At 45.1% G+C, this 21,016-nt stretch overlaps 1 protein-coding gene across 6 annotated transcripts in view; it reads right to left on the reverse strand.

Annotated features, from left to right (window-relative positions):
* The window catches only part of BCAS3 (BCAS3 microtubule associated cell migration factor), a 466,426-nt gene that overhangs the window by 353,826 nt on the left and 91,584 nt on the right, over positions 1 to 21,016 (reverse strand). For all 6 annotated transcript variants that reach the window (XM_082200800.1, XM_082200797.1, XM_082200799.1 and 3 more), the window contains exon 13: positions 4,777 to 4,870. In XM_082200800.1, coding sequence (XP_082056926.1) covers positions 4,777 to 4,870 — 94 coding nt within the window. The remainder of the gene's footprint in view (positions 1 to 4,776; positions 4,871 to 21,016) is intronic.

The raw sequence follows: 21,016 nt of genomic DNA on the forward strand, positions 1-21,016 counted from the left end.
CCTTCCTTTCCACTCCATCTCTGCATTATCAGGCATGAAAAGTTCTCCTTATATCGATGTTTTATGGACTTCTCCAAAATTCACTAGAATACCTTTTTAACAAGTAGCGCCGCTGCTTTTAAGAGTCCTATTATACAGCCTATGAAAATAGCTTTGCAGGGCCTGTATAATTGCTAACAGTTAAGTGCTAATGGCATTATATAAACAGGCTTCGAAGCGGTCTGTTCATAAATGCTACTCGGGGCAATATAAACCCTACATGAGCCAAGGAATCGGGACAGCAAAGACTTTAAAAAAAAACACAGGCCATGAAGAAAACGACATGGCGGGGGTGATAATCTCTATTGCATGGGATTCATGAGTCATATCACATGCTATGATTTCCTGCACAGAAACAAACTCTGAAATCCTGCAATACACAGCAACAACCTTTGTGATGATGTGTGTTGCTGGAACCTATGACATTTCCTCTGGGAAGTCAGTTCCCCACTCTCTGTCCAATAACCCCAACTCCCTGGAAGCAACAATAAGGTTTGGCCCCTCCAGATGCTGCTAAACTCGCAACTCCCATCAGCATGGCCAATGGCCAAGGATGATGGCAGCTGTAGTTCAGCAACAACTGGAGGGCCAGAGGCTCTCCACATACGGCTAAGCTCTCTCTGTGTGCTAGGCTAAGAATCGGTGTGACACAGGGGTATAGCGCGGGGGGTGGGTACCAGGGAGGCCACAGCCCCAAGCACACAATTTTTGAGGGGGCGTGAATCAGGTGCCCCAGCGTGGCCCAGCCGAGTGCTCCTCTCCGGCCTCCAAGGGCCACGTACAGTATATGTACAGCATCAGAACGATCAAGGTTGCTTGACATATGTAATCTTGATAAAACCTGAAGACAACTGCCTGGTAGGCCAACTGCATTGTCCCCGTAGAGCAAGCTGAAGGCAGCAAGATAGAGCCACAGATGTTCCTCACCCTTGGATTAGGTGATGAACCCTAACCTTTGAAGCAGGTCCTAATTGACGCCACCTTAGGAAAGCCCCGTCTTACTCAGGAACCTGTGGAACTGTAGGAAAATTCCAAAACAGCTCAGGCCCAGCAGACCACATAAAACTGATGTCCTATTAAACCGCTTGTGGTGGAAACAGAGAGGACAGACACAATTACTTCAATAACTTTTGCCGTTATTAGCTCAGCAGCTTGCTCAATTCCAACCTAAATTACAAGATGTCTTTTAATAATGTACGCTCAATAATACAGGAGTCGCTTGCCCAGATCCTGGAGACCGGAGGCTAGACAAATCGCCCGTTTAGTCTAGCCTGGCCTAAGATGGAGCAATTGATTCTACTGGATAACAATTTAATCCTTTCCCCTCCTCCTCTTGTTATCAAGATTACACACACTTAGAATTCCTGGCAGAGCGTCATGTACAACATTAAGAGCTTGGAGGCCAATTCATAAACATCTTAATCAACCAGCCTCCTATGGTGTAGGTTCCTCCCGTCTGTGACGACCTCCCAAACTGTAGTCCGAGGCGCCTTTGGTCGAGGAGAACTTGTGGATTTACATTTACAGGTCAGATGTGTTTCTATCAGGGTCACTGTAAGCATCCGTGATGTTTGTAAACTGTTTGGACCTCTTTAAATAAGGGAGATGATTCAAGGCTTAATTCCGCCTAATGAAACTTTTAATAGGGAAAAAAATCCTGCGGTGTTTGGCTGTGGATCTCACATACCAGGGTGCAAACGCACCTTTTGACTCACTGGGTGGCCTCTGGCAAAGTAAAAGTCAGCGGGTGGCAGGATCTGGACCAGCATGGGTTGGAATTGTTGCTGCATTCAAACTGCTGCTAAACTCCCCAGATGACCCTGGGCCAGGAGCTCTTTCAGCCTAGCTTACATTACAGGGCTATTGGTTTGAATTGCTGCTGCATTTGAATTGCTGCTGAAACTCCCTGGATGACCTTGGACCATGAGCTCTTTCAGCCTAGCTTACCTCGCAGGGTCATTCTAAGGACACCGGCATTATTGCTCTAATGTACTTGTGAATTGCAAGGACGGAAGACCTGCAGCTCTCCGAATTATGTTCTCCAGATGCTGATGGACTCCCAATTCCCACCAGCCCTAGCCAGCACAGCCAATGGTCAGGAATAATGGGAGTTGGAGTCCAACAGCATCTGGAGGGCCAAGCCAAGTGTAATTTTATTTTTTTTAAGTGATGAATTATTTGGTAGTGGTTACTTTTTTGTAAGCCACCTTGTGCTCTAGAATTGGAGTGGAAGGGCGGGCCCAAAATCACCCCAATGAATTAATTAAATGGGGTCTTCCTGTGTGTGCTGATGTGAGCTCTTGAAGGAAAGGGTAGAGAAAAATAAATTGTTGATCATCTATTTTCTAAAAGTTTGTTTTTAATCCAACACAGCGAAAACAATGCTGGGGGCAGAAGTTATGAGTTACCAGTCTCTGCAGCCACAGCAGGCGCTGTGATTCTCCAGTGGTTTGACTTCACCCCCAGAGGTGCGCTCCATTGCCTCCTGAGACAGATGGGTGCCAACAACAATGTTTTAGATTGCAAGCCTGAGGGCAGGGAAGGTCTCATCACAGATAAATGTAAGGGGAGCCCTTTTCAACTGAGGAGCAGGATAAAAATGCTTTAAATAAATGAATGAAAGTGTTGACAAACAAGCATGCTAACAAATGGGAGGGTGTTGATTTTTAACTTTTTTTGCAAAGCTGGTTTACACCTCCTTAGCAAGTCTACATCCCAGTTCGAAAACTGTGGTAGGCAGAGGCAGGTGCTGGAAATGGGGAACACAAGTGCAGAAGCCCTATACAGAAATACATGGCAAGATCTACAAATGCTATGATTAAAACACAGCTTCCCCTTTCCCCACCACTATCTCCTGTCACAAGCAGTAAGAGCAACAGAACTCTGAGCCACACACAGTTATTAAGGAGTTCTGACATAACAGATGGGCTGTCAAGCGTAAGTCCAACTAGCCACTGTAAGCAGGGGAAAGAGAGGACATCCATTCCGTTTTTGTTCTCTGAAATGTGATTTCATCCCAAACCTCTTCGAGGCATTTTAATTCACTTTAAAACTCATTAATTTAGGCAAGCGGAAGCTCTTGATCTTCCACGGACCCTGTTTCACTGACCGCCATGCAGTCAATCAAAAAGTTATTACTCTTGTCGTAGGAAGGGTAATAAACAAGTTATGCTGTCGGCTGGACGAGATTACACGGACAGGATGCATTCTACCTGCCCACAAGCCTTATTCAGCTGAAAGTAGGAAGGAGAGGGGCAAAGGTGCTTTCTTTGAGGCTTTAAATATCATTTTCAGATCACTTCTCTCCCCACCCATCACCGGGGGGGGGGGGACGGACTAAGAAAGAAGTCCAAGTTACATCTCCAGGTTAAGCATTAAGTGCAAAAGGATAAGTGGTGTCAAATCTATGAGAATATTTGCACAAACCTCAAGAAATAAAACAAGAAAAATCTCTCTGCGTGTGACGTCTGTTCCAACTGGAATATAACGGATGAGGAAACCTTTTATTAACCTAACTTTTCAGATACATTAATGCCCATTTCCTACAGATATTGGATGTAATTTCTTGACCCAGTTCAGATATAATGCTTCCAATATCTCAGCATGGTAAGAAGATGGACAGCAGGCTACAAAGTCATGTCTTCCTTCCCCAGTGGCAGATATGGGGAACAATGTGCCGTAGGACTCCAGCTTCTATCAATCCCAGTCAGTCAGGGGCCATGGGAGCTGGAGTCAGTAACATCTGGAGGGCTGCTGATCCCCCATCCCTTACTCATGAACATAGGGAGCTGCCTTATGCAATGGGTTCATCTAGCTCAGGCATAGGCAAACTCGGCCCTCCAGATGTTTTGGGACTACAACTCCCATCATCCCTAGCTAACAGGACCAGTGGTCGGGGATGATGGGAATTGTTGTCTCAAAACATCTGGAGGGCCGAGTTTGCCTATGTCTGATTTAGCTCAATGTTGTCCTCACTGACTGGCAGTGATTCTTCTGGGTTTTAGACAGGGGATATTCCCAGCCTTACCTGGAGATTCCAGCAACTGAACCTGGGGGGCTCTACGCTTGAGCTGCATCCCTCCTCAAGGATTATATGTCTGCAACCCCACACCATGCCCATGTCTTTGGCTACTGTCAGGGAACTGCCATCGGAGGGACAGGTGGTGGAAGGGCTCACAGAGGTTGGGAGGGAGTCAGCAGCGAAAGCAGGGACCAGCAGGGGGAGAGAGGGGTCTCTGGAGGAAGGTCTCATGAATGCGGAGAGAGACGCAGCAGCTAAAGCAGGAACTAGCAGGGAAGAGGGAGGGATCAGGGACACGTCCAGCGAGAACAGCGGGGAGGTGTCAGAAGCTCCCATAGGGAGACCCATTCTTCGCCGGAAGCTGCCACGTCGTGAGTCCAGAAGACGCGTTTCCGTTAAGGAGCTTCTTTGCTGGAAGCGCTTCCGCAAACAACCACTGTCGGAATCTACGAGTGACTAGGGCAGACATGTTTGAGGAGCTCTGTCACACACAGAGGTTTGTGGAGTGGCACAAACTCTGAGGGAGCACGATTTTACGCACAAGCAGCTAATCATCCCATCACAGCTACTGACAAATGGAAATAGCATCCGACTTTCTTAGACTGGGATTTCCAGCAAGACTGCATCGAGAACCACAGTAACAGAAGGCTACACCCTCACCCCCGTGTTTGTAGCAAGCAGAATATGATGAGACGAAGAGCAAACAAGTCACTTACCACTAGGGTTGAAAGACATGCAGCAGATGGGCTTCTCGTGTGCTGGGAAGTGAGCCACAATGCCATCGCTGTCCGAGTCCTCGCTTACCAGCACCTGCGCAGTAACGGAAAGAATAGAAGAAGAGTGGCGTACCTGCATTTTATCCTCTTTACATTCACAGTCCAAGGGTTGTGGCAAAGTTACGTGTGTGTGTGTGTGTGTGTGTGTGTGTGTGTGATGCATTTATTTGCATTTATTTGCATTTCTGATATATTTCAATACAGGCAAGGTATAAACAAAAATATTATGAAAAGAGAAGAATCTCTGAAATAAATAAATAAAATAGAAATTTAGAAATAACAGAAAAACAGAACACATTCCTTGACTGACTTCCCATCCTCTCCTTCCATGGTTCCTTATATCTCCTCCTTTTCTTGTGTTTTCTTGGTTCAGCCCGTCTATCGCAACTCCTTATTTTAACTCTAGTTATTTCTTACACTGCTGAGAATCTTACCATCCTTCTAGGCTGATCGTCTGCTTATAATACTTTTTCATATACTCAATAAAAACTATCCAGTCCTCCTTATGTCTTTTATCATTTTGATTTCTTATTCTAATGGTCATCCCCCCTACCTCCACATATTCTAACAATTTGATATGCCATTCTTCTTTCGTTGGCACCTTATCTGTTTTCCATTTTTGTGCTAATAACACACGGGCGGCTGTTGCCACACACAGGAACGCATTTCTCTCTTTTGTTGGTAACTTCTGTTGTTATTAAACTCAACAAAAATGCTTCTGAATTTTTAGGAAATGATTTTTTAAAGTTCATTATAGATCATTTCCCAATAGTTTTAAATTATGCTACACGACCACCACATGTGGTAAAAGGATCCCTCTGCCGTCTTACATTTCCAACAGTTACCCTTTGTTGATTTTGACATTGTTTGGCATCAAATACCACCTGTGCATCATCTTCATGAGTTTTCTGCTTAGTGTGTAGCATGCCATAAACGTTAAATTTAATTTCCACGGTTGTTCCCATAATGCAAAATCAATGTTTTGTCCCACGTCTCTGGCCCAACTTATCGATGATTTCACCATTTTGTCCTTTGTGTCCCACTCAAGTAATAAATTATACATTTTAGATAATATTTTAACCCTGGAGCCTAATAACTCTTTCAAGCTACAAGTTTTGTTCCGCAAATCAACATTTTTTATCTAACTTAAATGATGCATTCAACTGATGGTAACTTAACAAATCTGCCACCTGATCCTTTATCTCTCCATACTCTTTCAATTTATATTCCTCCCCAGTGACTGTTAGCAAGTCTCTATAATGTACTCCAATTTGTCTGTGTATAATTTTTTTTCCTTGCAAGGGCTTCTGTTGGTGACAACCACATAGGTGTTTTCCTTTCTAACAAGTTTTTGTATTTTCCCCATACCCTATAGAGTTTTTTCCTGATTATGTGGTTTGAGAAACTCTTATAATCTTGCCCTTCCTGTACCACAATACAAAGTTACCTGTTTTTATACTGTCATGTTCAGAAGAAACTCTACACAGAAAGTAAAGACAGAAAAAAATGGCACATTCTACACCAGGTGCAGGGAACTTGAAGCCCTGTAAACATTACTGGGTTACAAGTCCAATTTACTCTGGCTACTGGCCATCCTGGCTAGCTGGGGCTAATGGGAGATGGAGTCTAGCAACATCTAGCAGGCTGCAGGCTTTAACCTTTCTAGCAAAGGAATCGCTTCCAACCAACCCAAATATCTTCCAATGGAGGCTGAACCACGGCACCAGTTTCCTCCACCCTTTCTCCCTACCATGTAGTTATGAAACCAACAATGCTGGAGAGAAGTGGGGGAAACACACAACAGGGCCACATTGTGTGTTCACGTGGCTCCACATTACAGGGAGAGGAGCTAGGAGTCAATATGGTGTTGCTGCTGCTGGATAGTGGCAGCCCTGCATTGCCTGTTCCTGCTCAAGGATAGCATCTCCAAGCCCACCCAACCCTCGGCACCACTGTGCTCATCCATTTCCTTCTTCCAAACAGTTGTACAACACTATAAACATGAACATGCAACATCCTCTGCCTGTGCCAACCATCTAAGGAAGAATAAGTAGCAGAGAAACATTTTCCAAGGCAAATGTTTCAGAATAAAACTGGTAGCTCATCCATGGCCATTTGGTGGATAAACTCAACCAGAGACAACATACCTTGTTACTGTTGTGTACTGCAATGCAGCCAGGTAAGAGCCACCTGTGGTGCAAAGCAAGGCAAGGTGGGCAAGCCTCAGGCAATACACAACACACAAGAAAGGTTCAGGCTGGATGCAAAGTCCAGGTTGTGTCCTGGGAAACAGAGCTCTGAATTTGCTCCAAAAAGGAGAAAGCTAAACCTGAGGCCTGCTGTAGGAGTAAGAACAGGTGCAGTCTGATTATTAGCCCCACCTGTGCTGCAAGATGCTATTCTGCTTAGAGAAGCCCAGCCCTCTCTGCTGATCTGCTGCTGTGACAGAGCAGAGGAGCCTTGGGTCTTACTGCTACTTCTGTAGTGGAGCCTCCGAGTCAGAGGCAGACAGTGTCACATTCTCAATCTAGGATCGGTGCTGGCCTTGCAGGTTCATCTGACAGTAGCACATCTGGGACTGGCCCTGCACGCCCTTGTGTCTTCTGCTTCAGAGTCCTTGCCCTCATCCCCTGATGATGAGGAATCAAACCCCTGGGTTGTGATTCTATCGTGACCTCTGAGCGCAGAATGGCGTTTTCATTTGGGATGCTGCACAAAAGGAGGAAGGTGAGTATGGTAATAAGGCTGGCCCAAGCCATTTGCTCCCTGCTGCGAGGGACAAGATGGCACCCTCTCCCTGCTTCCCTGCACAGGGACCAGTGAGACTGGCAGCTGAATTTTACTTCCAACACTGGTGACATGCTGCTGCAGCTGGGGCAGCAGACTAGTTTAGGGAGCTTAGGACGGACTGTGTGGCTCCGTCCACCAACACAAATGGCTGGAGGAAATGGCTGCCCCTCGGCAACTGGCAGCTGAGGCCACTGGCTAATTTTGCCTAATAGTAGGGCCAGCCCAGGTAGGTAGATAGACAGACAGATGTTTCAAGGTATAGCAGCAACTTGATCACAACAAACCAATAGGGGCCAGTTAAGAGCTTGACAACCCTACCATCCCTACTCCACCCCTTTTCAGTTTTCTCCTGAAGGATGCATTTCCCAAAACTCCAAAAACCCATGACCCCTTCTCTATGAAAAATGACATTTAATTAATATTATTTATTAGAACTTCCCTGTTCTGCTCTGGACATGAAGGAAACCTATTTGAGAGTGCATCAAGAGAGAAAACGCCAGGACACCAGGGGTTGGATTAGATGACCCTTTGGGTCCCTTCCAACTGTAAGGTTATATGCCAGCTTCCATGAACTGTTGGCATAACTGTATATTTTTGTTTGATTCCAACATTAACAGACAGGACAATATTTGGGGCCTGGATTGAATTAGAGAGAATTCCTTTATTTAATAGACAGCAGCGGGGGCTTTTTAAAGAAAAATAAATAAATATTCTGTCATCAGTGGCACAGATTTGCTGGGCAGAGTTTTGTCATGAGCAGATGGGATGAGTTCCCCCCTGTGTTTTCACAGGAGAGATATCAGACACCTTGGCTTTGAAGTCCAGACAAGTTCCTGACTTTTCATCAGATTTTTGCAACTGTCCATAATGGTCAGTCACAGACTTGCTTGGGAAGAGGAAAGGCCATTAAACAGGATCATCAAACCCAAAAAAGGAGATGCAGTGGGCATGATGATATCAGAGAAACATCCATTGAAGCTAAATGCTCAAAGATTCAGGAAAGACGAAATAAAATACACCTTCACGCAGCACACAGTTCAGCTTTGGGACATGCTCTTGCAGGAGGCAGTGACTCCCAGCAACTCAGAGGGCTTTAAAAGATGATTGGAGAAATTCATGGGCTTCTAGCCATGATGGCTGAGCTCTCCCTCCATCGTCAGTATTACTTCTGAATACCAGCTGCGAGAAACCATAGGAGAGGAGAGTTGCTCTCCTGCTCAAATCCTGCTTGCAGGTTTCCCACAGCCATCTGGTTGGCCACTGGGCTAATGGGCCATTGGCTCTTGGTTAAAATGGCCAAGCCATGTTCAAATTCAAAGTTACTGTGCAGCAGTAGATAATCCATATTGAGGTTGCTGGCCTGATTAGACCCAACGCACTTGGACAGGACAGTCCTCAAACAGAGACCTTCAAATGTTCTTCGTATTGCATGGACACACAATCCAAAGGTGAGGGAACTTTGGACCTCCAGATATTGCAGAAGTACCACTCCTATCAGCCCTAGGAAGAATAGACAATGGCTAGGGGTGATGGGAGTTGTAGTTTGGCAACATCTGGAAGAACAAGGATTCTCCACGCCTGTTCTAGGCCTAACTGTACATTACTTGAACAAATACATTTCTAAGAACAAGGTGGCTTCTAGAAGCTCCAAGAAAGCCCCATAACTATTTCAGGTTCTGTACATTTCCCTCAAGGTCAGAGGTTGTTGTTGTTTAGTCATTTAGTCGTGTCCAACTCTTCGTGACCCCATGGACCAGAGCACGCCAGGCACTCCTGTCTTCCACTGCCTCCCACAGTTTGGTCAAACTCATGCTGGCAGCTTCGAAGACACTATCCAACCATCTCGTCCTCTGTCGTCCCCTTCTCCTTGTGCCCTCCATCTTTCCCAACATCAGGGTCTTTTCCAGGGAGTCTTCTCTTCTCATGAGGTGGCCAAAGTATTGGAGCCTCAGCTTCGGGATCTGTCCTTCTGGTGAGCACTCAGGGCTGATTTCCTTAAGAATGGAGAGGTTTGATCTTCTTGCAGTCCATGGGACTCTCAAGAGTCTCCTCCAGCACCATAATTGAAAAGCATCAATTCTCCCCTTCATGGATCACTGCCTTGCCATGGCGAAGGGGCTTGAATAACTCAGAGAAGCTATGAACTATACTATGCCGAGCAGGGCACCCAAGATGAACAGGTCATAGTGGAGAGTTTTGACCAAACGTGATCCACCTGAAGGAGGAACCGGCAAGCCACTCCAGTATCCCTGCCAAGAAAACTCCATGGACAAAGACAACAAGCTCAGATACCAGGCTGTAAAACAACACACACACTCCATATCCAGAACTCTCTCTCTTAACAAGCCAGCCTTGTAGATGTCAGAAAAGGCAAGTAAATAAGATGATCCTCTGTGGTACAGAGAAGCCGCACTTGGGCTTCTGGAGAGATCAAGCCCTTAACATCCTTCCTTCCCCCACGGCAGCACCACCTTCTTCCGACCCCAAAGCCTTGGCCTGTCGCCGCCATCCCTGAAAGCGCATTAGAAAAACTCTTTCAGAGGCAAGGTTCATAAATCTGACCATTATCCTGCATAACGCACAGGAACGCAATATTTCCTCAGTTATATCTCCTCCGATCAAGAAAGGAGAAGCAAGTAGGCACTCAAGAAATCAACATTAAGTCTCCCTTCTGTCAAGACCCCAAAAATCACCACTCGTCTTGTCAGCTGCTCGACCTCACTTCCCCAAAGAGAGCTGATGCTTTTCAAAAGGGAACAGATTCGACCTCGAGGGCTTAAGTGAATACACTCGGCTCCATCAACTGACTGGATTAAAGTTCAACAGAGAGACTGACATTGCTAGACAATGAAGGACACAGGTGGAGCGTCCCTTTAAAACAGGAGGACAAATGATTATAAAAGACTAATGTGACCTTCAGGTGTCCTGAGAAAACCCCCCAAAAAACTGAACTTGCTTGCAGTAAAGGAGACAGATTTAGAACTGTGGTACAGACACACACATTGCAAGGCATCCTGGTTTTATTCTGTGTGATTTTTGGCCTGCATTGTGCCACAATTAATTTACCTCACATTTTTCTACCTCTTGACCATTCCCATGTATTTATTTATTTAAGAATTTCTGTGCCACCTTTCAAAACATGAAAGAGTTTTCTCAAGGGGTCTCACATTAAATATGTATGAACAGGTAATTAAAATACCAAGAGGTAAAAGATCAGCAAAAATCACCTTGGATCTGCAAACCAATATATACAATCAAATATATAATAATAAAATGCAAATATATATGAGCAGTATTATTTTAATATCCTGACCACCTCTTCACACAAAGAAAGATTGAAAAAGGAAAGTCCAAGGCTCACCTAAAAAAAAAAATGGTGTCAAACATGCCTTTTGAGGGAGGGTGTTCCCAGGGACATGAAGCCAACACTAAAAAGGCCCTATTCTTTAGGAAGGGTCATCTGGCTCTGCTCCTAACTCTGAACAAGATGTTTCTAGTGTGGTGGTGCTGCCCATGGGCTGTTTACTGGCCTGTTCTATATCCCCCCGACTGCCTATTGAATGGTAACAATACCATTCTGGGCCCTAGGTCACATGACTGAGATGAAAAACGGTTTGGAATAGGTGAAAGTCTCTCCTTGCCTCATCTGCCATGCCCCTGGAACACCCCTTTTTGGAGACCTGCACTGGGGTATCTCAAGCTTATCCGGGGTCAGGGACTGGTGTAACCCTGGCTCGGGTTATGAAAAAACAAGACCCGCCAGATCCAAACTCTCTCACCCCGGGTTTCGATTATGCTGCAACTGGGTGTACCACCCTCCCACTGCCCCCCAGACACCCAGTTCCACTTCATCAGCCTCAGTAGATTCTGCAAAAGTCTACCCACGTTTGTTTGCGGCACAGAACATATTTAATTGGGCATTGAAGTGAAGTAGATGCCTTTTTCCTTCATTTCTGATCTGCCTGAGTGCATTGGATTGCAATGCCTCATTTGATCTGTGTTTGATCTTTTCTTACTGTATGCTGGAGCGGGTTGTGTTGTGTGTGTGTCCCCCCCCCCCCCCGCTTAAATAAAAAACAACAGAAGGCAGACTAAACAATTTAGGAACCTAACCCAGGAATTCAAATATGGCATGAACCCTTGTAACCACAGCAGCATGTTCAACTGTATTCATCCATCCAAACGGGTCGGCGTTTGAAATTTCCTACCGCTGAGTTGTGGCCCTTACAGGTTTGCTATGTTTCGAGTTCCCATTTATGTTGTTGGCCTTGTGTTGCGCACATACTCCTGAAGAGGGAAATGTGTATGTGGATCAACTGAACGAAGCTGAAATAATAGACAATACAGAGAGCCATTCCCCTAGCTTTAATGGTGCCCTTTAAACCAATCTTTAAAGACATCTCTAGCCTGGTAGCCAGAGGCGACAAGAAATTTCACGCAGGTGAATGAGAAGGCTGGGGGAGAAAGGGAGAGAGGACTCCTTAAAAGAAGGCCTGGACTGAAAAACTGCCTTCTGTACAGACCCTATTGTGTGCTGAGATCGGCAGAGTGGGCCCTCTTGGTGGTTCCTCCGCTCTCAGAAGGCCAGGGCCTTCTCTGTGGTGGCCCCTAAACTGTGGAGCTCCCTCCTCATAGAGCTGCATTTGGCACTTTCAATGTACAGCTTCCAGAGAAGGTCAAAGATGCACCACTATACCCTGGATTTTTGACACTTGAGCTGTATATATTTTTAGGACCCATCTCATTTTTATGATTGTAAATTGTTTTTAATTGTTTTTAATGTTGTGCTTTAATTTTGCAACCCATCCAGGGACCTTAGAATGAAGGATGGGCAATAGATAGATAGATAAAAAGTAAGTATTTATCCTTCTGCTTTTTTTGCAGCACCAAATTGCATTTTTTTTAAAATTGTGAAGCCCTCATCTGTCCAATCTGACAGAGCCAATATAATGTCAGCTTCAAATTTTTTAAGATGTTCAGCAGCAATAATGGGTGGAGAAAAAAGAACTCTGAAAGAAAAACAATGAGCACCTCAAAACATTTATAGCTAAGGTCAAACATCAGTAGGGAGAAGGAGGAGGGGGAAGCTAAATGTGATAAATCTGCAACGTTAACAGCTGCTTCCCTTTTAATAGAATCCAGCGTAAACTCAGAGCAGCCTTTGGCTTGGCTCGAGCCATTAATCTGCGACAAAAATGTCTTCTTGAGAAAAAGCAGAGCCCCTTTAATAAAAGTTAAGGCAGACAGTATTGGGTTCAGAGGGAATCCTGTTGCTTTTTTATTTATAAAGAGAATTATTCAATAATAAGTGCAGATAGAAAGCACACACAGAAAAAAAATGCAGGGGAAGTCAACACTCAGGGTAGCAGACTGCATTATCTGCAAAAAGAGAGTTTTGCTGTAAATAAACACTGGCGACAACATGGGCTAATGAAAGTCTACATGGTAGGTTTAAGTTTTATTGTTGGGAGGTCATTTATTTGTTAAGTTCTTGGCCTGGGGCCCATGGATGGCTTTTCTCATAGAGTCTTGATACTTGATAAGCATCTTTCATTGGCCATGGTTTTTTTCCTTTTAAAAAAATCAAATCCTTAAAGTGAATGAAAATTAACTTTGCATGTTGCTGCTATTGGCCATGCCTCTCTTCCCTCACCAAATTTTATTGTCTTCTATATTACAATACACTAATAAAGGGATTTGCGGGGCAGTGGGGCAGTTGCACAGAAAAGTGCCAAAACCCTGGATCCAGAAAAGCCCATTTATGCATATGGCTTTTCCAACAGCATATTCTTTGCATACAGTTAGAAGCTCTGCTTTCACACGAAAAGCAAAACTTGGCAGGATTTGAAATAAAGAGGAACCTTCAATGTTTGCTTCTCTGCTTATTAAATCTACGTACCACCCTTTCTCCTCAAAGGGTGCCCAAGGCAGCTAGTAACAGTAAATTTGATGGGGCCATACTCAAAACAATAATTAAAGCGATTCTTTAAATCTGCAGTGCCCCGAATGTTCCTAGCCCCTTCCAGGTGCCTGGACAAATACCTATGTGGATTTTGCCTGCAGGGTAAGTTTATCAATGGCTATGAGCCATCATGGTGATGGTTTACCTCCACTGTTAGAGGCAATATGCCTATGGATGCCTGTTGTTGGGAAAGTCAGTGGGAGAGGGTTGCTGTTACACTCGGGTCCTGATTGTGGGCTTCCCATTGGGGCACCTGCCTGGCTCCTGTGAGAACAGGATGCTGTGCTAAATGGACCACTGGCCTGATCCAACAGGGCTCTTACTGCATTCTTAACATGGGCAGGGAAGGGGACTGGCAGATCTCCCCAACAGGAGGGAGTTTGCCCCCCAAAAGGACATCTGTGACTAGGCAACCGTTGTCTAACACACTTCTGGAAGGGGGGCCTGGATTTTAAACCCTCAGTCACTTCAAAGCACCACGCAGGGCTCTTTGCAAGGACTTTGTGACTTCAAAGCACCCAAACACATCACTGTGGCATCAGGTGATTGACAGCTGGGCGGCCACAGAGGCCAGAAGCTCTTTCTCCTTGCTAACCACAAGCTGTAGCCGAGGTTTGCTCTTTGTGGAGCAGAAAAGCAGTCAAGAGGAGTCCACGTGGTCCACATCAACCACAGGTTGGCTCACCATGGCATGTGAACAAGGTTCATTACGAAGCTTCTAAACCGGCCACATGAATACCAGGACCGTGGCCTTCTGGTCAACAGGACAGCATCATCCAATCACTGCACATCGATTTCTGCACTCTGCTCTGCACTGAGTTACAGTGCATTCCTCTGCCTTAAATTTCAGTCAGTGACAGGTGGCACAGGGGATGGCTTGGAGAATACACCCTCCAGGCCTGGGTTCGAGTACCTAGCCTTAGCAAGTGTAGGTCTATGCATGCTTTGACTTACTGGATCAAGGCAGAATCCCCCAACTTGGTGCTCTCCATATATTTTTGACTATTAGCTCCCATCAGCCCTGAAGACTCTGTTGGCTGGGACTTATGGGAGTCGTAGTCCAAAACATCTGGAGAGCACTAAGTCGGGGGAGGCTGGGTTAGGGCAACTATTGCAATAAAAAAAATTGCTCCTTTTTCTTTCTGTTACCATGCATTCACCATCAGCTATACAAGACATTTAGCAGGTTTAAAGTGAGGCCCAAAACTGCAAGGCTTTTGAGAAAGGTCATTATTTCAGACCGACTCTGGGTGGTCCCACCCAATGAATTAATTAAGTCAAAAATCAAAAGGTCAAAAGAAAACATCAGTCCAGCCACTAAAAGTTTATGCGTTTAATTTCAATTAGGGGAAGGGGGGGCAGAAAAAGAGGAAATCTGTATATCTTTGTTTTCACTCATTTCAACTAATTGATGGCTCCAAAGAAACGACCATTACATCTAACTGAAAAGTTTGCTAACACTTCATTAAAAGGAAGTTTAAACAAGCTCACAAACCTTGTTAATGTATTTGGGTTGACCACAAAGTTGTTTGGGCTTCTCGGTAATTATTTTTATTCAGCTTTCAAATATAAACACAACAGCCAAGTCCAATAATTCAACTATATATATATATATATATATATATATATATATATAACCTGATGCTACAGTTCTGTTTCAAAAACTACCACTGTTGGGGGCTGACTACGTAAACTGCTACCACAAGCATTTTTTCACAAAAAGGTTTCTGTGCTGAGAAAAGTTCACTAAAATATTTTCCGTCCAACAGGTTCCACAGCCTGAAGAGCAAAAGCAAACCTTTATTCCCCCATATACTGTATGGTCTCTAAGTAAGCTTTTCAGGGTACACAAGTCACAAGTAAAGGTACCCCTGCCAGCAAAGTATTGGAAGACACAAGATGTACCCACTCTGGAAGAATGGCAGATGAAGGTGATGGACTATATGGAACTGGCGGAAATGACTGGTAGAATCTGAAACCAGGGAGAAGAGTCGGTGGAAGAAGATTGGAAGAAATTTAAAGACTATCTACAGAAATACTGCAAAATTAATGAATGTTAGAATGATGTTGGATTGAAGTTAAGTGGTTTTTAGCAGCAATGTTATAAAGGAATATGTAAAAATGGATTGTTAACAGGTGATAATCTAAAGTTATAATATATTAAGATAAAAGATTAAGATAAAATCAAAGAGAGAAAGGATTTGCTGAATTAACTAAATTGAACTGGAATACAAAAAAGGGAGGTGTGAGGAGGTCAGGGAAACAAGCAAATGAAAGATAAGATATGGAAAGACTGATCTGCTTTTAACTGTTTTTACCTTGTATTTTCATTTTCTCTTTTTCTTTCTTTCTTTTCTTTTTCTTATTTTTGTAATATGTTGAAACTTTAATAAATATCTTTTTAAAAAGTAAAGGTACCCCTGCCCGTACGGGCCAGTCGTGTCCGACTCTAGGGTTCTGCGCCCATCTCACTTAAGAGGCCGGGGGCCAACGCTGTCCAGAGACACTTCCGGGTCACGTGGCCAGCGTGACGAAGCTGCTCTGGCGAGCCAGCACCAGCGCAGCACACGGAGACGCCGTTTACCTTCCCGCTATGAAGCGGTACCTATTTATCTACTTGCACTTAGGGGTGCTTTCGAACTGCTAGGTGGGCAGGAGCTGGGACCGAACGATGGGAGCTAACCCCGACGCGGGGATTCGAACCACCGACCATGCGATCAGCAAGCCCTAGGCGCTGAGGTTTTACCCACAGCGCCACCCGCGTCCCTCGCAAGTCACAAGAACTGGGTTCAAATCTCAGATATGCAGGGACATTTTCCAAGAGGGGATAGTCCACGACTGCAAGTACCATAGCGCACATTTAAAGCATATGACTTCCCCCAAATAATCATGGGAACTGCCGTTTGCTATGTGTGCTGGGAATTGAAGCTCTGTGGGCGAGTCAGCTGCAGCTCCCAGGATTCTTTGGGGAAAGCTGTGTGCTGTAGAATGCATGGTGTGCATGCAGCCACTCTCCTGGTAACCAGAGGTGAGAAGGAATTGCATGCAGATTCCCTCCAGTACTGGGGGCAGGAACCCTTTGAATGCCAGCTGATGAGAATCACAAGTGGGCAACGGGCTGTTGCACTCAAGCCCTGCTTATGGGCTTTCCATTCTGGCTGGCAATTATGAGAACAGGATGCTAGATTAGATGGGCCTTTGGGCTGATCCAGCAGTCAGGCTCCTTTTAGGTTCTTATGGACTCTATTATTGGCCCGTCATAAGCTGCTGGCCACACAGGAGACATGACAACAGGCTGGTGTGAGACCTGAGGGACCGAGAAAGCAAAAACTGCAGGCAGAATACCTTTTCCTTTTATGAAGATCATGCTGCAAAACACTGAGGCCCACCCTCACCACTGGAAAAGTTCTAAATTGTTAATTCCAACAGTGTTTCAAGATCCCCAGGCTCAAAAGAACAAGGGCTGGCATGTTATTCCTGGCTTGGAATAGTCCAAGCACAGAGCCTGTAGTTATTCTGTGATACTTCAGGGGCGTCAGACAAAAAAACAACAACCCGGAACCCTCAACTTAGCAATAATGCCTTACTTATATTTCACCATGTACTTGAATAACTCAAGAGCTTTTCTTTTTACACCTATACACAACACTCACACACTACAAAACCCCCAAAGTTTTTCACCAAATCCATTAAGCAGGCTGGCTCACGATTGCTATAAAGATCAGAGGCCAAGTTCATTACAGACAAAAATCCTCTAAATCATATATAAGGCAACTTAAAAACCTAAGATAAATCATTTTATTACTAAAGCTATTGCTGGAGGAGTCTGGGAGCAGACACTGAACGTCAGAAATAATGACTGCATTAAAAAAGGCTTCATGAGAAATTTATGAAGTAGAATTTCTTTCTGCCTTCTCTGCTCCCCCACCCCACCCCTGGCCCATTCTCCTGGCACTGTAGGAAAAGCCAAGAAAATATTTTCCAGGAAAGCATAATAAACTCTGAATGGATCAACAACCTTATACTGAGATAATTGAACCTTATAAAAACTTAAAATGAAATATTTGGGGTTTCCCCCACCACCTTTTGGGTTTCGTGTTATTTTGCATTTAAGTAGGTCCTTGGAGGTCAAACGAAGAAAGTATTTCTTTGAACCGGTTTCTTAAGGAACAGGCTCCAAGCAACACGTTTGAAGCTGGAAAAACAATTGTTATTTTAGAAAAATTAGGGGGTGTGGGAAGGAGAAGGACTATCGGCATAGTGAGTCGCACACAATATGGTTTAAACTGAAGTGCAGGAGAGCCAAATTTGTTCTGCACACCAGTGTGGTTAAGTAGAGTAGCACTCCCCCAACACCATTCCTTTTCGTTGTTGCTTGATCACAATTGCCATCATCCTTGGCCATGAGGCTGATGGAAGTTGGAGTCCCAACAGCATTTGATGGTCACCAGGTTGGGGGGAAAAGGGTTAGAGTACTGACCTAGACCAAACAGACCCAAGTTGAAATTCTCACCCATCCATGAAGCTCACTTGGTAACCTTGAGTAAGTCCCTACCTCTGCCTATTCACAGGATGGTTGAGAGAAGCAGTAAACCATGAACTTTATTCCTCCTGAAACCCTTGTTGGGAGAGCAATGTCCTGGCTCAAAATACAGAGGCAGAGCCTCTTACTTGGAAGAAAGAGACCTTTACTTAGGCAAGTAACGATACATGCTTAGCAACAGGCACAGCGCTTAAGAGTCATGATCTGGGAGTTTAGGAGCAGGGCAAGAAGTTCGAACTGGATGGAAGCAATGAAGATGTCCCAACAAGTTTCCCCATCCCTCATTTGAAGACGAGGTGTGGCATGCTCACTTGCAGGAATGCCAAGTTTGCAAGCGTGTGCTCCGTCTGAGTGAGGTGGGTCTCCCCCATCTGCAAAGGCATTGCCTGGTTCTAGATGACAAAGCCTGTATCCTCCTGCTCAGCCTCCTGTTCAGGCTCCCCCATCAGATGAATAAATCCCTTCCCAACCTCCACTGAGACACTCTGCTCTGCAGGATAGAGCAGGCACCGTTGTTCTGCTCTGCTCTGCAGGATAGAGCAGGATAGGATAGAGCAGGCACCGTTGTTCCCCATTCCAAAGTGTCTGCCTCCAACCTAGGTTCCCACCATTCCTCTTGCTCCTGCTCCTGCTCCGACAGTAATGCGGGGCTCATGACTGGTAAGATATAAATGCTATAAACAATAATTAATAAATCTGGTGCAGCTACCTAGGTCCTGACAGCTTCTGGGAGAGATTACTGCAATGCATGGTATTTGGAGCTGCTTGTGAAGACTGTTCAGAAACTTCAGATAGTTAAGCTGTGAAGCTGTTAACTGGTATAGATGCTCATGCCCCACATACTGGTTCCACATGCTACAGGCAGTGAGGCTCATTCCAAACAGTGAAGTCTGCTATCTTATGGTGGGATAACTTCCTTTTTCTAGTTCATCTTTCACCCCACCCAAAAATAAAAATAAAACCTGCTCTTTTCCAATGCAGAGAAAACAGAATGTTGCATCCACTAGGCACTGTATAGGAATGGTGGGTGGGGAGGGGAGGGGTGTTCTCAGACAATAATATTTGGCAAAATAACAGAACACAAGAAGATCAGGTCAGCTGCCCATCTGCTCTCACAGTGCCCAACCAGATGTCTTAGTGGGAAGACGGCAAACAGGACCTGAGTGCAACAGTGCTCTACTCTCCTGCAACTTCCAACAAATTGTTATTGAGAAGCATGCTGTCTAAGAGTTGGAGGCAGAACACAGCCATCAAGGTTGGTAGCCATGGATAGGTATATCCTCCATGAATCTGCCTAATCCTCTTTTAAAGCTATGCAAGTTGACTATCGGTGCCTCTTGTGGGAGGAAATTCCATAATTTGACTATGTGCTATGTGAAGGACTTTTTTTTTGTTGGTTCTGAATCTTCCACCATTCAGCACTGGATGGTTCCAATATCAATGCACTTTATCTATAGATACTTGCTAGAAAAAAAGTTAAATGCCCATGAGAAGTCAGCAAGCAGGGCCTGAGTGCAACAGTGCTCTCGCTGCCTGCAGTTTCCAGCAACTGGTATTCAGAGGCATACTGGTCTCGAATGATGGAGGGAGACCATAGCCACTGTGGCTAGATGCCATTGATGGAAGCACTGCCAGCACAGTGCTGTTTACCTACCATCAACTGGAAAATGTTGGAGGTTAGTGCAGACATTCAGGATCACTGGCGAGTTACTCCTTAGGACTCTTCTTACTCAGTATTGCAATAGTTAAAGCCTGCCAATGAGGCCCTCTAAGAAGCAACACAATCTCAATCTCTCTCTCTCTCTCTTAGCAGTTGCTTTGGGCCCTCGGGTGGTCCCACTCCATTACGGATTCATCATTGCAATCAGGCCATACCCACATCACACAAGTGGTCATCCCCAATCAACATCAGTGTCGGGCAATTACAAGAAAGATGCAGAGCGACACTTCACACTTGGCACTGTCAAAAGTGTCACTTAGCTGAGTCCTCTTCAGCTGCACGAGAGCTGGCTTTCATTCATTCCCAATTAGCAGTTCCCGTTCAATAAATCCATTCCACCCACAAATAATCTTAGCCCCCGTGGGGGTGGGGTGGGTAGGTTGGAAAACAGGGGGGAACTCAAAACAAAACAGGGCTATATTTTGCAACAGTTGTTACAAAAATCATCAAATAAGCTGAGGGTTCAGGGTGGAACTAGACACAACAGGTATCACAGGGTTGCCACAGCAAACAGCCATCTCGTGTCGAGTCTTCCACTGTTCCTCCATCATTACTTGCCAGTGTTATGTCTTTGTCCTGCTGGCAGCAGTCAACAATGTGGTGAGAAGGAACCAGCGCAACTTGATGACATCACAAGCATCATAACAAAGGTGCACCTACCTAAACATTCCAGGAAACTCAACTTGCAGCTGCCCCATATTACTGGTGATGGGAACTGATTTATTACATTTATATCCCACCCTTCCTACAAAGAAGCCCAGGGCACCAAATGCACAAACAATATAATCTAAAAACCATTCCAACACAAGAGGTAGGCTGGGAAAGCTCTCTACTTAAAAGAGGAAGGTGTTCAAGGAAGTGCCAGAAAGACAGGAGAGCACTCCAAAAAGTAGATGCCACCATGCTAGAGGCCTGCTACAAATATGGTGCAGAATGGGCCTCCTGGTAAGATGGTGCCTGTAGGAGGCCATCACCCACAGAATGCAGTGATCAGCTGGAGCACATAGCAACCACTCCATCTTGTTCAGTCTTCTGTGTGTAGCGGTTTTCAGGCCCTGGGAAAGCCTGGGAGGTGGAGCAGAGGGGAGATGCTCCCAGAGACTCCTCAGCCTGCCCTTTAGCCACACCTTTGCTTTAGCTGGCAGATTTGGGAAGGGCAGTGAAC

Source organism: Podarcis vaucheri (genome assembly GCF_965113315.1).
Source record: "Podarcis vaucheri genome assembly, chromosome: 15".
Classification (NCBI taxonomy): domain Eukaryota; kingdom Metazoa; phylum Chordata; class Lepidosauria; order Squamata; family Lacertidae; genus Podarcis; species Podarcis vaucheri.